Genomic DNA, 16,871 nt, shown 5'->3' with positions numbered 1-16,871 from the left:
AGGTATTACCATTGCTAATTGAGTTCCGTTATGGTTCTGTATTTTTGAAGTTGACTTGTTTATCCCCTCCATGGATATGTCAACTGTCATCCAGTTCTAGGTTACTAATGATTTTTAAGAAGGTTAAGGAAATAAAATACAACTGTACTACAGCTCAATGCACAGCAAAGCTCGTTAAATAGTCAAATCTGGGAAAAAATGGGTCTTAGTTTTCTGTCATCGGCCACAATGCAATACATTTCTGAATTGGCAAATCAGCTGTTTGTTTATGACCATTTCTCTTTCAAAACAAGACTAACATCCAGACATTATGATTTGTGCTTGATTGCATTCTATTCCTTGCAATTGTGTTGACAATTGAAAAGCAGAGCTTGTAGCTACCAAGTGAGTGCAGATAATGTGTCTCATCTCTAGGATTGAAATCAGGTGTGATCTCCCAGGACCTCCAACTTGTTCAGTATTTTCTGTGGGTACAAAGACAATGAACAGAAATTGTTTAGAAGGCATGAAAAGGCAGACTTTCTTCTGTTTTGCATGTGCATTTCTAAGATCTAGCCATTGTGGGCATCCATTGGTTAGTGTCTATTTTGGTTGCAAGGTTGGCTATAGGGAAAATTTAAAAAGGCCTATCAGTGTCATGGAAACTTTCAGTTCTGAGCCATCCACCCCGTACATGTTCACCCATCCATATGAGGAGCCCTGTTTCATTTCCCTTTTTGAGCTTGCCATCAATCAGTTTTACCCTTAACTAGCCCCGTGAATTCCAAGGAAAAAGCTCTTAACCAGCAAAGGAAAAATGGAGATGTGGCAAAGTTGGAACCTTAAGCTCAGCCACCTCAGGATATATCAGCGATTCCTCAGGGCAGATTTCAGATACAGCTGATCACAGTCATTTTGAGACACCCGAGAGTGTCCTCATGGGCAGTCTTGAAGGTGTCCTGTTTTATGGCTTGTGCTCTGTGCATAAGTGTGTGCACGTGATAGAGGCAGGAGGAGCTAGGTGATAAATTTTCCCAAAACACTTCTGTGGGATGGGGTCTTCCCTCCACTAAACAGCAAATCACTGCAACCCCTATAACATTGTTCAGGCCAGTTTGCCCTGCAGAGAGGTGCTGCTCCCTGGAAAGCTTCAAACAGGATTTCACCCTTTGAGGCCACAGCAGACAGAAGCCTTCAGGATTCTTCTTTCAACTCCAGTTCATCAGAGGGGCTGCTGCTTTTAAAATGTTGGTTTTGTTATTATGCAGGTATGGTGAGGCCAATAGGTCAGGGGATGACTGCCATTGATGAACAGATAATTCATTATTTACTGTTCCCAAGAGAAGAAGGCATGCCATGCCTCAGGGGGACCACAGCGAGGAAGCACCTGGGTCAGTTAGGAGGCAGGAGGAATGAGGGAAAAGCATGGACAAGAGCCTTTACTGTGGTTTCCTCGGGAAGGACTGGGGGAAGCAGGGCTTGCAGGTTTGGGATTGGATGGCTTGAAAAACTTCGGTGGGTGTGGGCTGTAGGAGCAGTCCCTGGTGGTCTGATGCCTGGCTCTGGGGTAATCACGCCCATGGAGAAGGTGCCTGGGGAATGATAGTTTGATAAGGAATGTGTTTGCAGTGTTGATTATGGATTAATTAGTTTGTATATGAAAGGTACACTCGGGGGCTACTATGTGCGGGAACTGGCTAACCCTGGAGGGGGCAGTCCCTCCAATGTCTCCAAGGCCCAAGATGTTGAAGCATGAGAATAGAGAAAATAAATGACATGCTTAACACAGCTGCTCAAGAACAATAATCTCTCCCCTCACCTTGAAGGCATTGTTGGCCCTGAGAGATGAAACTCTTTACCCAGATGACCTCCATTGATCCTTATCACAGGAAAATAAGGTCTGTAAAGTCAGAGATGCAGGGTACATTACCCAGCAGCTCTGATAAAAGAAAAATGCCTCCTTGAACTTGAGACATATTAAAAAAATAAGCTAAAAATGTTTCCAGGCATAACTCATGTTTGTCAGCTCAGTAATTAGAACTCTCTACCCCAAACTCAGCAAATTGCACATACCCAGCAATTTAAAACTTCTTATTCATTTTATAAGACATTTTCTCAAGTCCTCATACAAATTTCTTATAAAACTGTGATGTGCCCCTGACTCTTCTTCTGTCTGTCTTTTCATCGTGTCTCCTCAAGCACGTGCACAGACACACAATGACACATCGCGTGACATGCACAGACAGGCTGCTGTCAAATTATGTAGACATTCATTGTCCCCGCTGAGAGCTTTTCTTCCCCTGCCCAACTTTGCTGAGCTCTATTAGATCAAAATGTTCCTAGAAAAATGGGCTGAACCTCTGCAACCTTGCCAGCCACATCAATCTCCCAGGATTTGGAGCATCAATAATGAAGAAAACAGCACTGGAATTAATATTCTAATTGATAAATGGTTGAGGTTTGTATGTTGGTCAGATTTGTCAACAGGAACCTTCTGGTGGAGTGAAAGGCTTTTGAAAAATTACCTCTGGTCCTTTATATAACTCCTATGCTTAAAAATACACCCCCGCCTCCACCCCCAAAAGACAGACCGTTTTCTTTAGATCTGTTACTTCAGAGCCTGGGGTTTTAATCAGAGAGGCCAGGGGAAGGAAAGGGTGTCTTTCAGTGGAGACAGAGAGGCAAAGAGCAAGCCTCTCAGTTGAACTCTTTAAGTTAGAGCCCTGCTGTGTCTGTGGCAAATGATTCAGAGCCCAGATTCCTGGAGGAATCTCAATGTTGTCTTCTAGGTATCAACCTTCTCTGAAATGATGAAATGTTATGGGAATGTTGATAGTGTTAGCCTAACTTGGGCTGGAAGAATCAGGGATGAAGGCACCTGGGATCCGTGTGTTTCTAATTATTGCAGGGACTCCAGGAGCAAATATTGCTGGCCTTCTGACAGCATGTGGAGCATTTGAACATGACAATTCCTGTATTTCTGAGGGTAAACATGCAGCCTGGATCTGTTGAGAATTCCAGGCCTTGACTGCTTAGCAAGTTCAGGCAGTAGCCTACTTGGGTAACCCCAACAGAGGGGGCAGCTGCACTGAGAACAGAGTGGGGGAGCCAGTGGGGGAAGATTTTATTGATAAGAAGCAGAAACCTTAGGACAACACATTTCTATTTTCCATCTCTGGATTTAAGCTCTGGGTGATCCAGGCCTGCCAGGAAGCAAATCATAAAACAGGATGGTTAAGGATATTAGAAAGAAGTTGTCTTTATTCTTGGCAGAATTTCCTCTCTTTGCTAATGCCAGTGAGCTCAGCACAAGACGAGCACAACTGGGGAGATTGCCTTTGCTTTGAGTGTTCTGTGACTTCTAAATTGGCTGTGTGAGGACTTGTTTGCAGAATTAAGCCAGGGTGTATCATTAAAGGCATCTTAAATGCATATCCCCTTGAGAGAATGCTTTAAAAAATTACCTATAATAGCAGTTGGCTGCCTCCTGCATAGTTTGTTTAAGATTCAGCTAGCTGGAGAATGTCCAATTGTTATCACTACATACTGTGATAATCCCCATATGAGGGGGAAAACAGATCTTGAATTGGGAGATGGATTACCATGATATTTCAGAGGGGGTTTAAAAATGTACAGTACAACAGCTTTTGTTTTTAGAGTTGTGGTGTGTCTCCTTGAAATAGTTAAGTGTGAGGGAAGAGATAAAGAATGGATGGAGGTGCTGAAACATGTATCCTGGGGCTTGGATGAATACACATTCTCTTGCTCAGGAAATAGTGATTCAGACTTTCCTTTCCCTAGTACACATTTGCCTTGGCTGTCTATTCAGTTCTGCCTTGTCATGGCCTTCCTTTTGTCTTTCCTCATTATTCTTTCCTTCTTATCTCCCTCTTGGCTTATGCCAATAGTCCTGGCCAGTGAGTGGTTGCTTTCCATGGGACCCTGCACCCATTCTGTACACTGCAAAGACACATGCCATATGTACCTGTCTAGTGGGCTTTGTCTACTTTTCATGTATGAGTGTCTACCATGAGCCACCGAGATCTTAATCATCTTGAAGCTTTCATATAGATTTTTATCCTTATGAATATACTTTTGGTTGCAACAATGTGAGTTTAGTGGTCAATGGATAAAAGGTTTAGGCAAGACACACTAGGCCATATTTATGAGCACATACATTCCTGAGACTCTGGACTAGAAAGTTAAAGTGTTATATGAAAATGATATGGTTATTGCTTTAGTATGAAGACTATTTATATTTAGTATAAATAAATAAATAATATTGTGGCTAAAGGCATAACAGGTAAATTGCTGTGGGATTGAGCCATTATTTTGCAGGCAAAATTGGTGCAGCTATGGACAGAACATACAGAGAGAGCAACAGAGTAATTGGACAGTCCAATGTAATTCTAGTCCACAAGCTATAAGTTCATTTAGTAATACCTAGTAGCAATTCACACTCATGAAGCACAGTTAAATTTACAATTCATTCTCATGTCAGTAGTCTCATAAAATAACAAGTGGATATCATTTTGCACACTTTAGAAATATAAATGAATGCAGAGGTAAAAAGAAGGTAAGTGACTTGTCCAAAGAATGGAAAAAGAAACTCAGATCTTTGAGCTCCTAGTACATCTCTTGGTGGTACACTGTGAAACAGGATCTCAGATTGATGTTGGGAGTTTCAATGAGGGAGCATCTGAAGATGTTCAGAAAACAGAGAAGAAGACAGTATATTAAATTATGGAAGAAGGAAGTGCAGAAATTGGGACATCCACATGTTGCTGGTGGGATTATAAAATGGTGCTTTTGGGAAACAGTTTGGCAGTTCTTCAGAAAGTTAAACAGAGAGCTAACATATGACCCAGCAAGTCCACCTAAGAAAAATAAAAGTGTATGTCTACACAAAATCTTGTACATGAATGCTCCTAGCAGCATTATTCATTACAGCCCAAAAGTTGAAACAACCCAGATATTCATCAATTGGTGAATAGATCAACAAAATGTGATATACCCATACAATGAAATATTATTTGGCAATAAAAAGGAATAAAATAATGACATATGCTACAACATGAATGAACCTTAAAAACATTATGCTAAGTGAAAAAAGCCTGTCCTAAAAGATTACATATTATGACTCCATTTAAATGAAATTTTCAGAGCAGGTCAATTCATAGAGATAGAAAGTAAATTTATGGATACTTTGGGTGGGGAGTGGGGAGAATGGGGTATGACAGCTATTTGAAATGATGAAAATGTCCTAAAATTAAATTATATTGATGGTTGCAGGACTCTGTGAATATACTAAAACCCACTGAATTGTATATTTTAAGTGGGTGAATTTTATATCTGTGAATTATAAAGACATTAAAAAATTACAGGGAAGTATGTATTTTTTCCAACTCCAGGCCCAGCTTCAGTTATCAGCAACGATGATGACTCTGCCAGTCCACTTCACCACATCTCCAATGGGAGTAACACCCCATCATCTTCAGAAGGCGGCCCTGATGCCGTCATTATTGGAATGACCAAGATCCCTGTCATTGAAAATCCCCAGTACTTTGGCATCACCAACAGTCAGCTAAAGCCAGACACATGTAAGTACAGCTGTTTATACTTATTGGCCCATTTGCTGCATAGCTGTATCTGCAAGCATGTTTATCAGAGTCCTTGACAAGGTTGACAAAGGGGAGAAGGATAGTGAAATGTCTGAGGATTCTCGGGGCTTTGGGACCATGGGATAGATCCTTCAATTTGTTGCTTATAGAGTTCTCAGGGTGTGTCTCCTGCAGTGCTTGGAACTGTGAGCAGTTACTGGCTTCTCTTGGGATCCATTTTCCAAAAACCATTTGTCAACATGAAGTTGGAATCAAGTCCTGCTTATCTTGAAAAAGATAGAGAAAGAAACCAGAAATATCATTAGAATGCACATATATCAGTTACAGAAGGCAGGCAATTGGTGGGATTTAAATTTGGTTTATTGAAAATTATTAAAATGTGCATTGTAGATAGTCAGGAAGTGCTATGTTGTGGTATCAATTCTGGTAGTTCTGTATTATTTGTTTAGTCCTAGTTCTCAGCATGAAACTAGTTGTGATGCCATGAGAGCAAACAACATAAGTATGCTGACATATTTTTCAGACCAAATCAACACATTAACCCCTATTAAAAGCTGAAATTTTTTTCAAAGACTCTTATTCTACTTTTTTGAGCCATTTCTCAAATATAAAATGTGGAGCACAGCCTTAAAGACAACAAAAAATAAAACCACAATGGTAAAACAGGCCTTATGCCATAGGAACTCAAGGATTTCCCTCACACATGAATAAGGAGCTATGAAGGTAGAACATTAGGTAGCCCATATCCCAGGGGTTCTCTGGCACTGGATAATGGGTACATTCTGTCTATATGCATATTTTTACCCCACCTTAAATGCTGTTGTCCTTTACTGCTTCAGAGGTAAGGTAGGACTATTGCAAGGTTAGCATTTGGGAACTTACTTTTCATTGAAACTCTTCATGGGATAAAGAGGCTTAGTAATGAGTATCAGATTGGTTCATATAATAGGAAACATGTGTTACTTCCTCCTACTTATACAAATTTATCCCAATGTATGTTTAATAGTGGATTTGAGTTTAATTGTTAGGAAGAACAGAATTATAAGCTTTTAGTATGTGAGAATGGACCCCACCGTAGACTTCAGTTGCATATGTAATATGACAGGATAAATAGAATAGCAGATATGAAGACTATTGAGATTCTTGAAATAAAATGTGTTAATTGAAATCAAAGTATTTTTAATTTTAACTTTGTCATTATGGTGTGAACAAGATGTGTGTAGGCATTTCTTAAAAATGTGTATAATTTGTAGAGATAAGCATCCTCCAAAGGTCCTTAAAATACCCTGCATGCAGAGCAGTCAGATATTGAATAAGGCAAAGCAGGCTATTATGGTGGGAGAATCTGTCATCATTTTGATTGTTCTCTCTAGGAACAGAGTACTTTGACACTCCTGTCACCTTCAGTATCAGGCTGTATAATGTACTTCAGTAGGCCTGAGGCTGTATTATAATTGAGGTTGTCTAAAATCAACCTGTCCTCAAAAGTTTGCTCTCCTTTGTCGATGGAGGAAAAGTAAAGCTGAATAATCAAGTTGATAGCATCAGCTCAACAAGTCCAATAAGACAAAATAAGTAAATTAGCAAGAAAGCAAGTGAATGAACAAGTGAATGAGATCCTATAGAAGAAAGTGGACTAGGTGGATGCTAAGTCTGTGCTTTTATCTAGAAGTGCTTTCTTTCCTTAAAAGTCCCACAAGAAAGTTTCCACAGGTTGTTGCCTTAACCTAGAGTACGTGGAGATTTTTTTAAAGGTTTTGAATTAGACATTTTTATTATTTTGAGGAGGAGTCTTGGTTTTGTGGCTTAGCCACTTTATACCACCTGCACTTAGAAGGAATTGCGAGAGTTGAGGAGACCTGCAGCCTTCCTCACCTTCTGTCCTCTACCAGCGGGATCCAGACCATTGATTTTCCATTTGCTGGTTTCTTCCTTGGACAGTTTTCCTGGGTCCTTCACCAGCCATCCTTATTCAGCTCAGTATTTTCAGTCACTCAGCATCTTAGAGCAGAAGAAATTTTTTCTTCTAGGCTTCAAGTCATATACTCTTTCATGATTTGAATAACATTTACAATAATACATCTTCCATGAATGCTTTTTTAAAGAAATGGGAATGAGGAAGCAATTTATTTTTTTTTCTTACCTTCAACCTTTCTTAAATGTTATTCTTTGCCCCATAATTTTTCCGTTTATTTTCAATGTATCTGCTGCCTTTGGTTAAGAGTATGACTACTCTCTTGTGTGTGTTTCTGTAGTCTTGTTTATGTTAGACTGTAAGCTCCTAGAGAGCAGAAATTATATCTGCTGAATTATTCCTTCATAGCATGAGACATGGTATACTTTTGATGTTGGCCAGATGTTGACCAGATGTGGATATATATTACTGAAATATTAATTACTAGCAAACTTATAACATGTAAAGATGACCCATAGCCTTTTTCATTGCCTCTATTGCTATTAAACTTGCCTACCTAATAGTTTATTTGTAAGACATGTTTTCAATAATATATTAGCCAATTTAAACAAATTTAGATGACAATTTTAGCAGGAATAATATTTTAACAAAAATCCAATCTTTGAACATCTTGATTATAGTTATTCAGAAATTAAAATATTTTAAAATGCATAGATCTTATATACAGAGGGATCTGTTGCTATAGGCCCATACAATTTTGGGAGATTAGCTTTCAATTAAATGATTCCCATTGAATATTTTTACAACTAACCTCTAAAGAACCTTTAGAGAAGGGATCTTCAAGAATTTGGATAGGTTACATCTGGAAAACAAATTTAAGATCATCTCAGAAAAAGTTTAGAACTTTTCCCGCATACTTAAAGCAAAATGTCACATGGACAGTATACCATTTACTTCTGAACCTATCAGAGACTTAGGTCACAAGTCAGCATATTTACTTCTGTTTTCTAAATCTTCCTGCTACCCAAAAATGTTGGCTTTCAAATAGATGTGTGATCTTACAAAGAAAAAGTGGTCCCAGTCTTATTTTACTGAATTGTAGGAATCTAATGTGGGAAAGTTCAATTCATTAAATATTTATTGACTATGCATATACTTCTGTAGTGTTAGGAACTGCAGATTTGGTGATAGTGATGGCATGCATGTTCCTTGCCTTCAGGGAGCCTTGTCGGGGAGACCAACGGTTAAAGATAACAACCTATAATTCTGATGCACTATAATAGGATAGCTTAGAGCAAGGGTCCTAAATCCCAATTACCTACAAGATTACGCAGGTCAATATGAGAGACAGGCCAGATCAGAAAGATGATACGGCATTTTGAAGGCTGTGCTGAAACAAGGCCTGGTATTACTAGATACTCCAATTTTCCTAGTGAGAACAGGCACTTATTAAAATATTTCATGTGATTTTCCTAAGATTTAAAACACTGGGTGGGAACAATAAATGACACCAGATTGCGTCAGATTACTTTACTGACAATGCTCAGAAGTGGCTTTTCAAAAATTACTCAGCCTCCATACTTATGTAACTCTGCCTTCAAAACAAAACAAAAAAACAAACAAGAAAAAAATATGAGCAAAAACAGACTTCTTTAAATGATATGTAAGATCATTTAAGTGAAGGATGTTAATAAATTATATCCCCAGAATTAATTTTTTACTATCAGGAGCTATGTCAGGTTTTCATTTACCAAGTCTAGAGATGGTTTGCAGGATTTTAGAGCAATCTGAACAGGGCTGAATTGCTCCTGAGCGCTTTCCAATAGCAAGTCTGTCTACTTTATTGCAGGGCCCAGAGGTTCCCCCAAGACCGCCTGATAATAATTTGGTATTTGGAGGCTCCTGTGTCACTGCAGGAACTAAAGGAGGCTAAATCCATGCCTGATGGAGGAGAAGAGTTCTATGGTTATCTGCAAATTCTGGCCAGACAACATCTTGACGTCACTCCTTAGCTTCCATAACCTAGCCAAGCAAGAAGTTACCTTCCAAAGAGAAAGCAGTGTGCTCTAATGGCTAAACCCTCAAAGTGCTATGCCACTTTAACTATAGACCCATCTCCTCGATCAATCAGGATGGCAAGATGGAGCTGAGGAGCTCAGCAACATCAAGTCTGGAGTTGGTTTTTAATTCAACTAGTCTGTATAGACGTGTCTGAAAACCACAACATCTGACAGTGCGGGGTAGTTTCCCAGTAGGATTTACCAACTTGGCTCAAGGGCAGCTGTGCTGCTATTCTCTCCTTGACTGCTGAGAACATTTTTGCCAGGCAGGGTACAAAGGGAGCTGAAAAAAATAAAGAAAAGGAAGAAATAAAAAACACTAACCAGCAAAACCCCCAAGTCATCAATCTTGGGTTCTCTTGAAGGATGGGAATGTGTTATAGCTTCCCCTGCAGGAAAAGCAAATGCCATAGACTTATTGTCATCCCTAAAACTGTCTTTCCTACAAAAGCCTTGTAAATTAGATAGGGTCCTAGGCCTAGGGCCTTCATTAAATGAGAATTGTCTATAAATATGTACTGTGTGTGTTCTCACTGAGCATGCCCTCTATGTATATCCAGGGCGAGCAACTCCCTGGGGCAGATGCATATAAAGAATTCTGACTTTTTCCCCTTTGGTTCCATTTCCGATGAAATGGATCTTTACTGGTTTCCTGCAGAATGTGCCATACTTCTCCAGTTATTATAGTTCATGTGGTGTATGGGTGTGTGGTGTGTGTGCACGCACGTGTGTGTTTTTCTATTGGTTACATGCCTATTATCCAGTTATGTAGATAAGCACAGATTCATCGACCAGCTAAGAATAAGGGAATAAAATGTAATAAAGGGAGGGAGTGTTTCAACAGTAGTAGAAATGATCACACAGGGCACCCCCCTGCTCCCCTTAACTGTTATACCCACACCATCATTGTGTTACCAACAAGGGGAGGGAAAGGAGGCAACATTTTTCACAGAACTGCAGAGGTTTTGAACACATTTCCAGTGTTACTTTGAGTACACGTGAGCAAACATTCTGAATTATATCGAGGACCCTAGGAGCTCATTAGATGAAAGGGTGAGGATACAGAGTTACCTGAGGTTATCTCCAAGCTTGAGTGTATGATCCATTTTGATGGTCTAGGGTATGATTTAAAAACATCCAGGGTAGGATTTAGAAACAATTGCTTTAGCATTTATCTCTGTCCTTTGCCTCTTAATTTCATCTTTGAAAAATATATTTTCTTCTAAGCATTTAATTGCCCAAATAATAGCTGCTTTGGGAACTGGTTATATCCCTTTGAAGGCCACGGCCTGCACTTTGAAAATAAGCTAAGTCCATTCTGCCCAGCATGAGTGTTAGGACAGAGAGAATGCAGTTATTTTAGGATCCTTAGAAATTGCTTCGTTTACGGCACACTGGCTTGACAATTCACCCCTTAGGGGTCTTCATGGCACATTGCTTGAATTCTGCAGGTCCCAGTTCAATTCTCTCTTGCTCTTGGTGCCATAGTCCCCCATCGCTAGCTGTAACAGCTTGATATTATATTCTCTTTTCAACTCCAGAGGAGATGGTAAGAAGCTATCAAATAATGCTTTAAAAAGCACCTTGAGTTCCCTAGAAGAAAGGAAATGAATACATGCTGTATAATTACATCTACAATATAAGTCATGTTATAAACTTCACTGAGGTGAAGATTTGTTAGCAAACCAGTTTCAATCAAATTCACAAGTAAAAGAAGAGGTATCACTTTATTAGCATTTGACCGCTGGGTGTTATTTGTTTTCAAAAGAGAAATACCACCCAATTATAAGATACCTAGATCCCTAGAGAAAACACTTCTATCCCACAGGTGAGAGCTGAAAAGGAAAAACAATTATGGATTTAGGTCAAGGAGACCCTCATAGTGATATTCTGAAAAGTGTTTTACTTCCACATCATTGGCCAGCCAAGATGGAATTATGCATGCCTCTCATATCAAACATTTCAGTACAATTTCACCAAATCATCAGTGCTGTGCTGGAAGCATGCCAGCAGATGCAGGATCCTAATGTGTTTGTTCTGGGTGTTTCCTAAGGCCCAGCTCAACTGGAAAGTGGGCACCAGCAGGATAAATCCAATCAAGTCACACCCCCATTTTGGTTTCCAGTTGGTCACTCTTGCATATGCCAGCAGATTGTGGACCAGGGCCAGCTCAGCAAACACAAATGCAGAGGAGCCTCTTGTGTTAGGAAGAAGCTCCTGCTACCCAGATGCCTTGAACAATTGAGTGTTCCCTGTGGTTAAGTCGAGATGCCACAATGGGAGTTTCTCTTGGATGTGACACTCAATCCTTGATGGTGGCTGTTGTAACAGAATCAGGTTTTCTCCTTGTAAAGTGCACGTTTTCTCTCTACTAATTCTGCCAGCCTGAGAGGGTAACCCACCATGGTTAGGCTTCTTCTCAGATTACGCCTTGTGCCAGCTCTCCTTAGCAAGGCACAGTTTTGCTGCCCTTTATCCTAACTGATATTGTAGTCATTTTATGTTAGTTTGTTTTTCTCTTTTAGTGTTCTTTTTCTTGGTAGTTGTTACTTCTCTTGAAAGGCAAGTAAGATGAATTTGCTCCATACCATGGGCAGGACAAACCTGGAGAAAACACTGCTTAGTCTCACTTGATAGCCACACACAAAGGTAGCCTGGCTTCTCAGGCTCAGTCCCTCAGTGGGAGCAAGAACGGCCTTCTGAGAGGGGCCCCCAGCGGTGGAGTCCATGCTGCCCTCTTTCTCGCCTGATCCCTTCTGCTGGGAAAATACTTTGTGTTTCTGAATAACAAAGCAGTATTTGTGGCCTCTAGGAAAAGGGGTGTCAGTGGTAGAGTGACCACCAGGACTGAGGAGGTTCCTAGGGTGTGAAATGTTCAGTTTTAAAACCAGGACAGTCCCAGGCAAACCACAATGGCTTGGTCACCTGAGCTGGTAGAGACCTGATGGCTTCTGCCAGTAAGACAGAATTAAATCTTAATCGCCTCAAGTGATATACTTTAAAATCAAAATAAATAATATAGGTTCTAGTAGGAAATTTGGAAAACATAAGAAATGAAGATGAAATAAAAACTCTCCTGGAATTCTAACAGACACAGCTGCCGATGATATCATTTGGATCTATGGCTTTCTAGTCTTGCCAGTATCCTTTTAATATCCTGTGATATAAAGTCTACCCATTTGTGCTGGGACAACCTTTATTTGGACTGGGCTGTGTTCATATTTCTATAGCAGTTGTTCATCTTGGGTGGACTTTGCTGGAAAATCGTAGTGGGTACATTATTGCCAGTTTTAGATTTCATGCTCACTTCATAGTCCATGGGTTAGAATAGAGCTGGGGGACTGGACTGGCCATGTCAAGTCTGGTCTAGAGTGACCCTAAACCCATAAGAGCTCTGTTCGCACATGGTGAACATCATGGAGAGGAAGAGGCCTGTGTTGTGGGCTGAGAAGACTCGGGAAGTAAGAGGCTCCCTGTTCTGCCAAGGCAGGCTGAGGGTCCTAGTTTAGGGTCAACACTCGTGATCGCTCCAAATGCAGATTACTGCTCAACTAAGCAGCTGGTCACTTTTTGTCTCCCAGTCCTTTATGCTGGCCAGCCAACTCCTTTCATGGAGCTGAGTGTGCTGGATCTTAAATGTCCAGGCTGGTTACATCTAGCATGTTTCCCACTATTCAGAAATATCTTTCTTTCACTAGGATCCCTAGGCTGTGCAAGGGCCTCTAATGACTTGGAATCTCCCCTTAGATATTGAACTTTACCTAAACATGATGGGGTTAGCTTTGTGATAATCTCTGGGGGTTTTTTGTTTGTTTGTTTGTTTTTTGTTTTCCTGATACCTTAGGCATCTAGGCCTAAATTGAGTTTTGGGCAAGGGGACCTCTCAGTAATACTCCCCAGTAATATGCCAGTGTTGATATTTTGCACAATAAAATTGCTGTTGACAGATTCTAAAAACAAACTCAGAACAGATAGATTCCTATGATTTATGTGATTAGAGATTAGATTGCTAAGATTTTGAAACAAAAGGTGGGGGTAAGAATTCTAGAAAGAAACCAGTAATCTAATGCCTAGTTTTTTATATTATTTTTATTGTCATTGTATAGGCTATGAATATACGTAGACATCAACATTCTTTTTACCCTGTTGTTATTATTTAGCACGTTTATTTAACCATGCCATTGACCTTCTCAGTCCATTAAAGTGGAAACCAAGCTCGTTATTAGATAATGATGGCATTTAGACTGAGTGCCATATTCCTAATGTTCCAACAAAATGGTTGATATAGAGGGGGCAGAATAAAATCCTACACTCTGTAATTATATTAAAAGAGCTAGTCTCCACGTCAGGGAATGTCTTTACTGCAGGAAGCTACATGATATGTCTGCTTGTAAAATAAGCAGAGATGGCACCACTGACCAGCCACCTAACTTATTTTCCTGTAAGAGTGATGGAGCTTCAGATTCATTTATACTCTCATGTCCACCCTTGCTCCTGAGTAGTTTACTTTTGCAAATGATTTGGCCTTCAATCTGTTGCTAAAGAACATAGGAAAATAGACTGGCAACCCAGGGACAGAACTTACTTTCTTCCCTTCTATTAACAGAGCACCCCAACCAGCTGGACTAATTGGGTCTCACATTGTCTCTCTCCTAACCCATAAATATCAATATCTTTGTCCAACTTGTTCTGCCATCCTCCCTCCTTTTCTCTGTGTGTGAAGGTTCAGAAACCATGATGCTGACGATCACATTTCTTCCTAGTTCCTAGTTCCATTAGTGCTGTTTCCTGATACCCACAGAAGCATTTATGAATCCATATCACTGCTTGACCCTTATTTAAAGAGGGCCATTTTCTTCTTACCCAAGTGCTGTTACTTTTAGGGTATTTCTTCCTTCTTAAAAGCCTTTGTTTTGAATTAATGGTAAAATTCCTCTAGTTACATATAAGGTTTTAGTTTTCCTTGAGCCCTACCTAGGCCTTTATCAACACTGGTTTTTGAAGAGGAGAGCACTCATATTCTTAGTAAGATGTTGGTGGTGGGGAGCTCTGCCTTTCATTCCGTAATGCCCGAGCTTTGGAGAGGGAGCTGATGGCCAAGCAGCAAAGCAGATAAGCTCCTCACTCACTTCTTAAGTCCTGCTTCTCCTCTGGGGGGATGTGTCCTCTCTGCTATCACCTGCATGCGCATTGCATCCCAAGTTTTAATTAAAGTGGGTGTTAGCTAGACTGGGGTCTAATAGCTAACACATGGGTACAGTCACTGGTGTGAACATTTTTAATGCTTTCTTTTGTTCTTTTAGAAGAGATTCACGTATTAAGTGCCACCCTTCTGTGTATGGGCCAAACTATGAGGTGGGTTATTTAGGTTGTAGGTGAATTCATGAACCTCTACCCACTTTTGAAAAGGGGGGGCTTCTGTGGATGGGTGTGCATCATGTTCCCCAAAGAGACCCTTCTGCTGCTGAGCACTCCATCTGGGTGTTACAGGGATCCTCTCTCAGAGGTCTCCCTGCTTCTGCACTACTGGCAACAAGCAACCAGCATCTTGCTGCTGAGCTTGTCTGCTGCCTTGCAGCGCTGGTCTCAGTGGTTCTGCCCTCTGATGCTGCACCATGATCTAAGGGGCGGGGTTAGGGAGGGGTCTCTGTGGACTGCTACACATTGCTAAACTTTATTTCCCTCTCTCATATTTGTTGCAAGAGAGTGGACCTAAAATATGACTGGCATCCTTTTACTATGTTCAGAAACTCCAGGACTTGTCCACACATATCAATGTGATTAATGGAGCTTGGAATTCTTTATTATACAGACATGTTCATGAAAATAAGATCTGTTGTATTGGAATTTGTGATGTAGTTTATCCTTCAGAGACAAACGCATATACCAATAAAGACAATAGTGTCAGATCTGTGGTCTCTGCTGCCTACTTTTGTCATCTACTAATTATTCTTACATACACTTGAGACTATAACTCAGTGTCGGGATTCCTAAAAGCACTACAAACAACCCTCTAGAAGTTGTCCCCATTTGTTCCCATTTAGGTCCTAAGCAGCCCCCCTTGGTTTTTACACAGCCCCCTCCACACCCAGGTAGGGCCAGGATGAGGGTAAGGTGGGTGAGACCCTCCCTTAAGGTACAGAACTTAACGGGGGGGCTCACCAAGAATCTCAGTAATCAATATAAATAATATTTTATTTTTTTAAAGATTTTATTTGTTTACTTTTAAAGAGAGGGGAAGGGAGAAGAAGGAGAGAGAGAGAAACATCAATATGTGGTTGCCTCTCACATCCCCCTTACTGGGGACCTGGCCTGCAACCCAAGCATGTGCCCTGACTGGGAATTGAACCTGAGACCCTTTGGTTCACAGGCCGGAGCTCAATCCACTGAGCCACACTAGCCAGGGCAAGATAAATAATATTTTAATGCAGTATTTTAAAATACAAAAATTAATGCAAAAGCAATCTATGAAGAAAATAGCAAAATTTTACATAAAAAAAGGATCCAAGAGGGCTGGGAAAAAGTAAGAGGTGTCCTGACCCCTGACAGGCTCAGAGCTTATATTTATTTTAAACATTTTTATCATAGATGCTTGCATTTTTATTTTTGAAAATACTGCTTTAAAATATCATTCATTTTGATTACTGATTTTGGGGTGTTCCCTTACATTTTGTGTACAAGGCATGAACCTCACTTCCCTGACCCAGGGTCCAGCCAGGCCCTGGACACAAGTTCCTTCGGGCTTGGATTTTGCATAAATCTCTAGCCATTGCAAAGTTCTGTTTTGTATACTTTAGCAGCTGGACTGATTAGCTTTCAGCCTTCTCTCCCTCCCTGGTTTCCTGGCCTAATTTTGCCCCTTCACCCCACCCCATCTGCCCCCGGAGATGCACTTCCCTGGCTCCCTTTCGCTGGGGCAGCCTCAGCACCTCCAGCACTAACCATCCTGTGCTCCCTGTTGAAATATGTGCAGAGACATGCACTCTCATCTTCCTCCTGCATTTTTAAATGCAACTCTCCAGAGGAAGGAAATAAACATGGCTGCCAAAAAGAGAGCGAGAGAAAGGAAGATGTTTTTAAAAATGTAAAAAGGCTAGGAGGGTCAGAGGACCTTCTCAGTAAATTTGAGAAATGATCTGGAAAATAATTGGATAAACTTATAAAATATAAGTGAAATTCTTTTTGTAAAAATATATTACATTTTGCTGTATTTTCCCACATTTGCAGCGTTAGTATCACATTTGCTAAATTAAAAATATAATAGAGATTTTAAAATAATTTTGACTCAGCCTGTTT

General features: G+C 40.4%; 1 protein-coding gene across 5 annotated transcripts in view; it reads left to right on the top strand.

Annotated features, from left to right (window-relative positions):
- The window catches only part of NTRK2 (neurotrophic receptor tyrosine kinase 2), a 330,058-nt gene that overhangs the window by 172,818 nt on the left and 140,369 nt on the right, over nt 1–16,871 (top strand). For 3 of the 5 annotated variants that reach the window (XM_054582954.1, XM_054582952.1, XM_054582953.1), the window contains one exon: nt 5,391–5,579. In XM_054582954.1, the coding sequence (XP_054438929.1) occupies nt 5,391–5,579 (189 nt within the window). Of the gene's footprint in view, nt 1–5,390; nt 5,580–9,364; nt 9,394–16,871 lie in introns of those variants that run through there. The other 2 variants (XM_054582956.1, XM_054582955.1) reach the window with 1 other exon arrangement.

The sequence above is a fragment of the Pteronotus mesoamericanus genome, unplaced genomic scaffold (genome assembly GCF_021234165.1).
Source record: "Pteronotus mesoamericanus isolate MK-2021 breed Mesoamerican mustached bat unplaced genomic scaffold, CSHL_Meso_final contig_73, whole genome shotgun sequence".
Lineage (NCBI taxonomy): Eukaryota > Metazoa > Chordata > Mammalia > Chiroptera > Mormoopidae > Pteronotus > Pteronotus mesoamericanus.
Note: the sequence above shows the minus strand (reverse complement) of the source record. Positions and strands in the feature narration are given on the sequence as shown.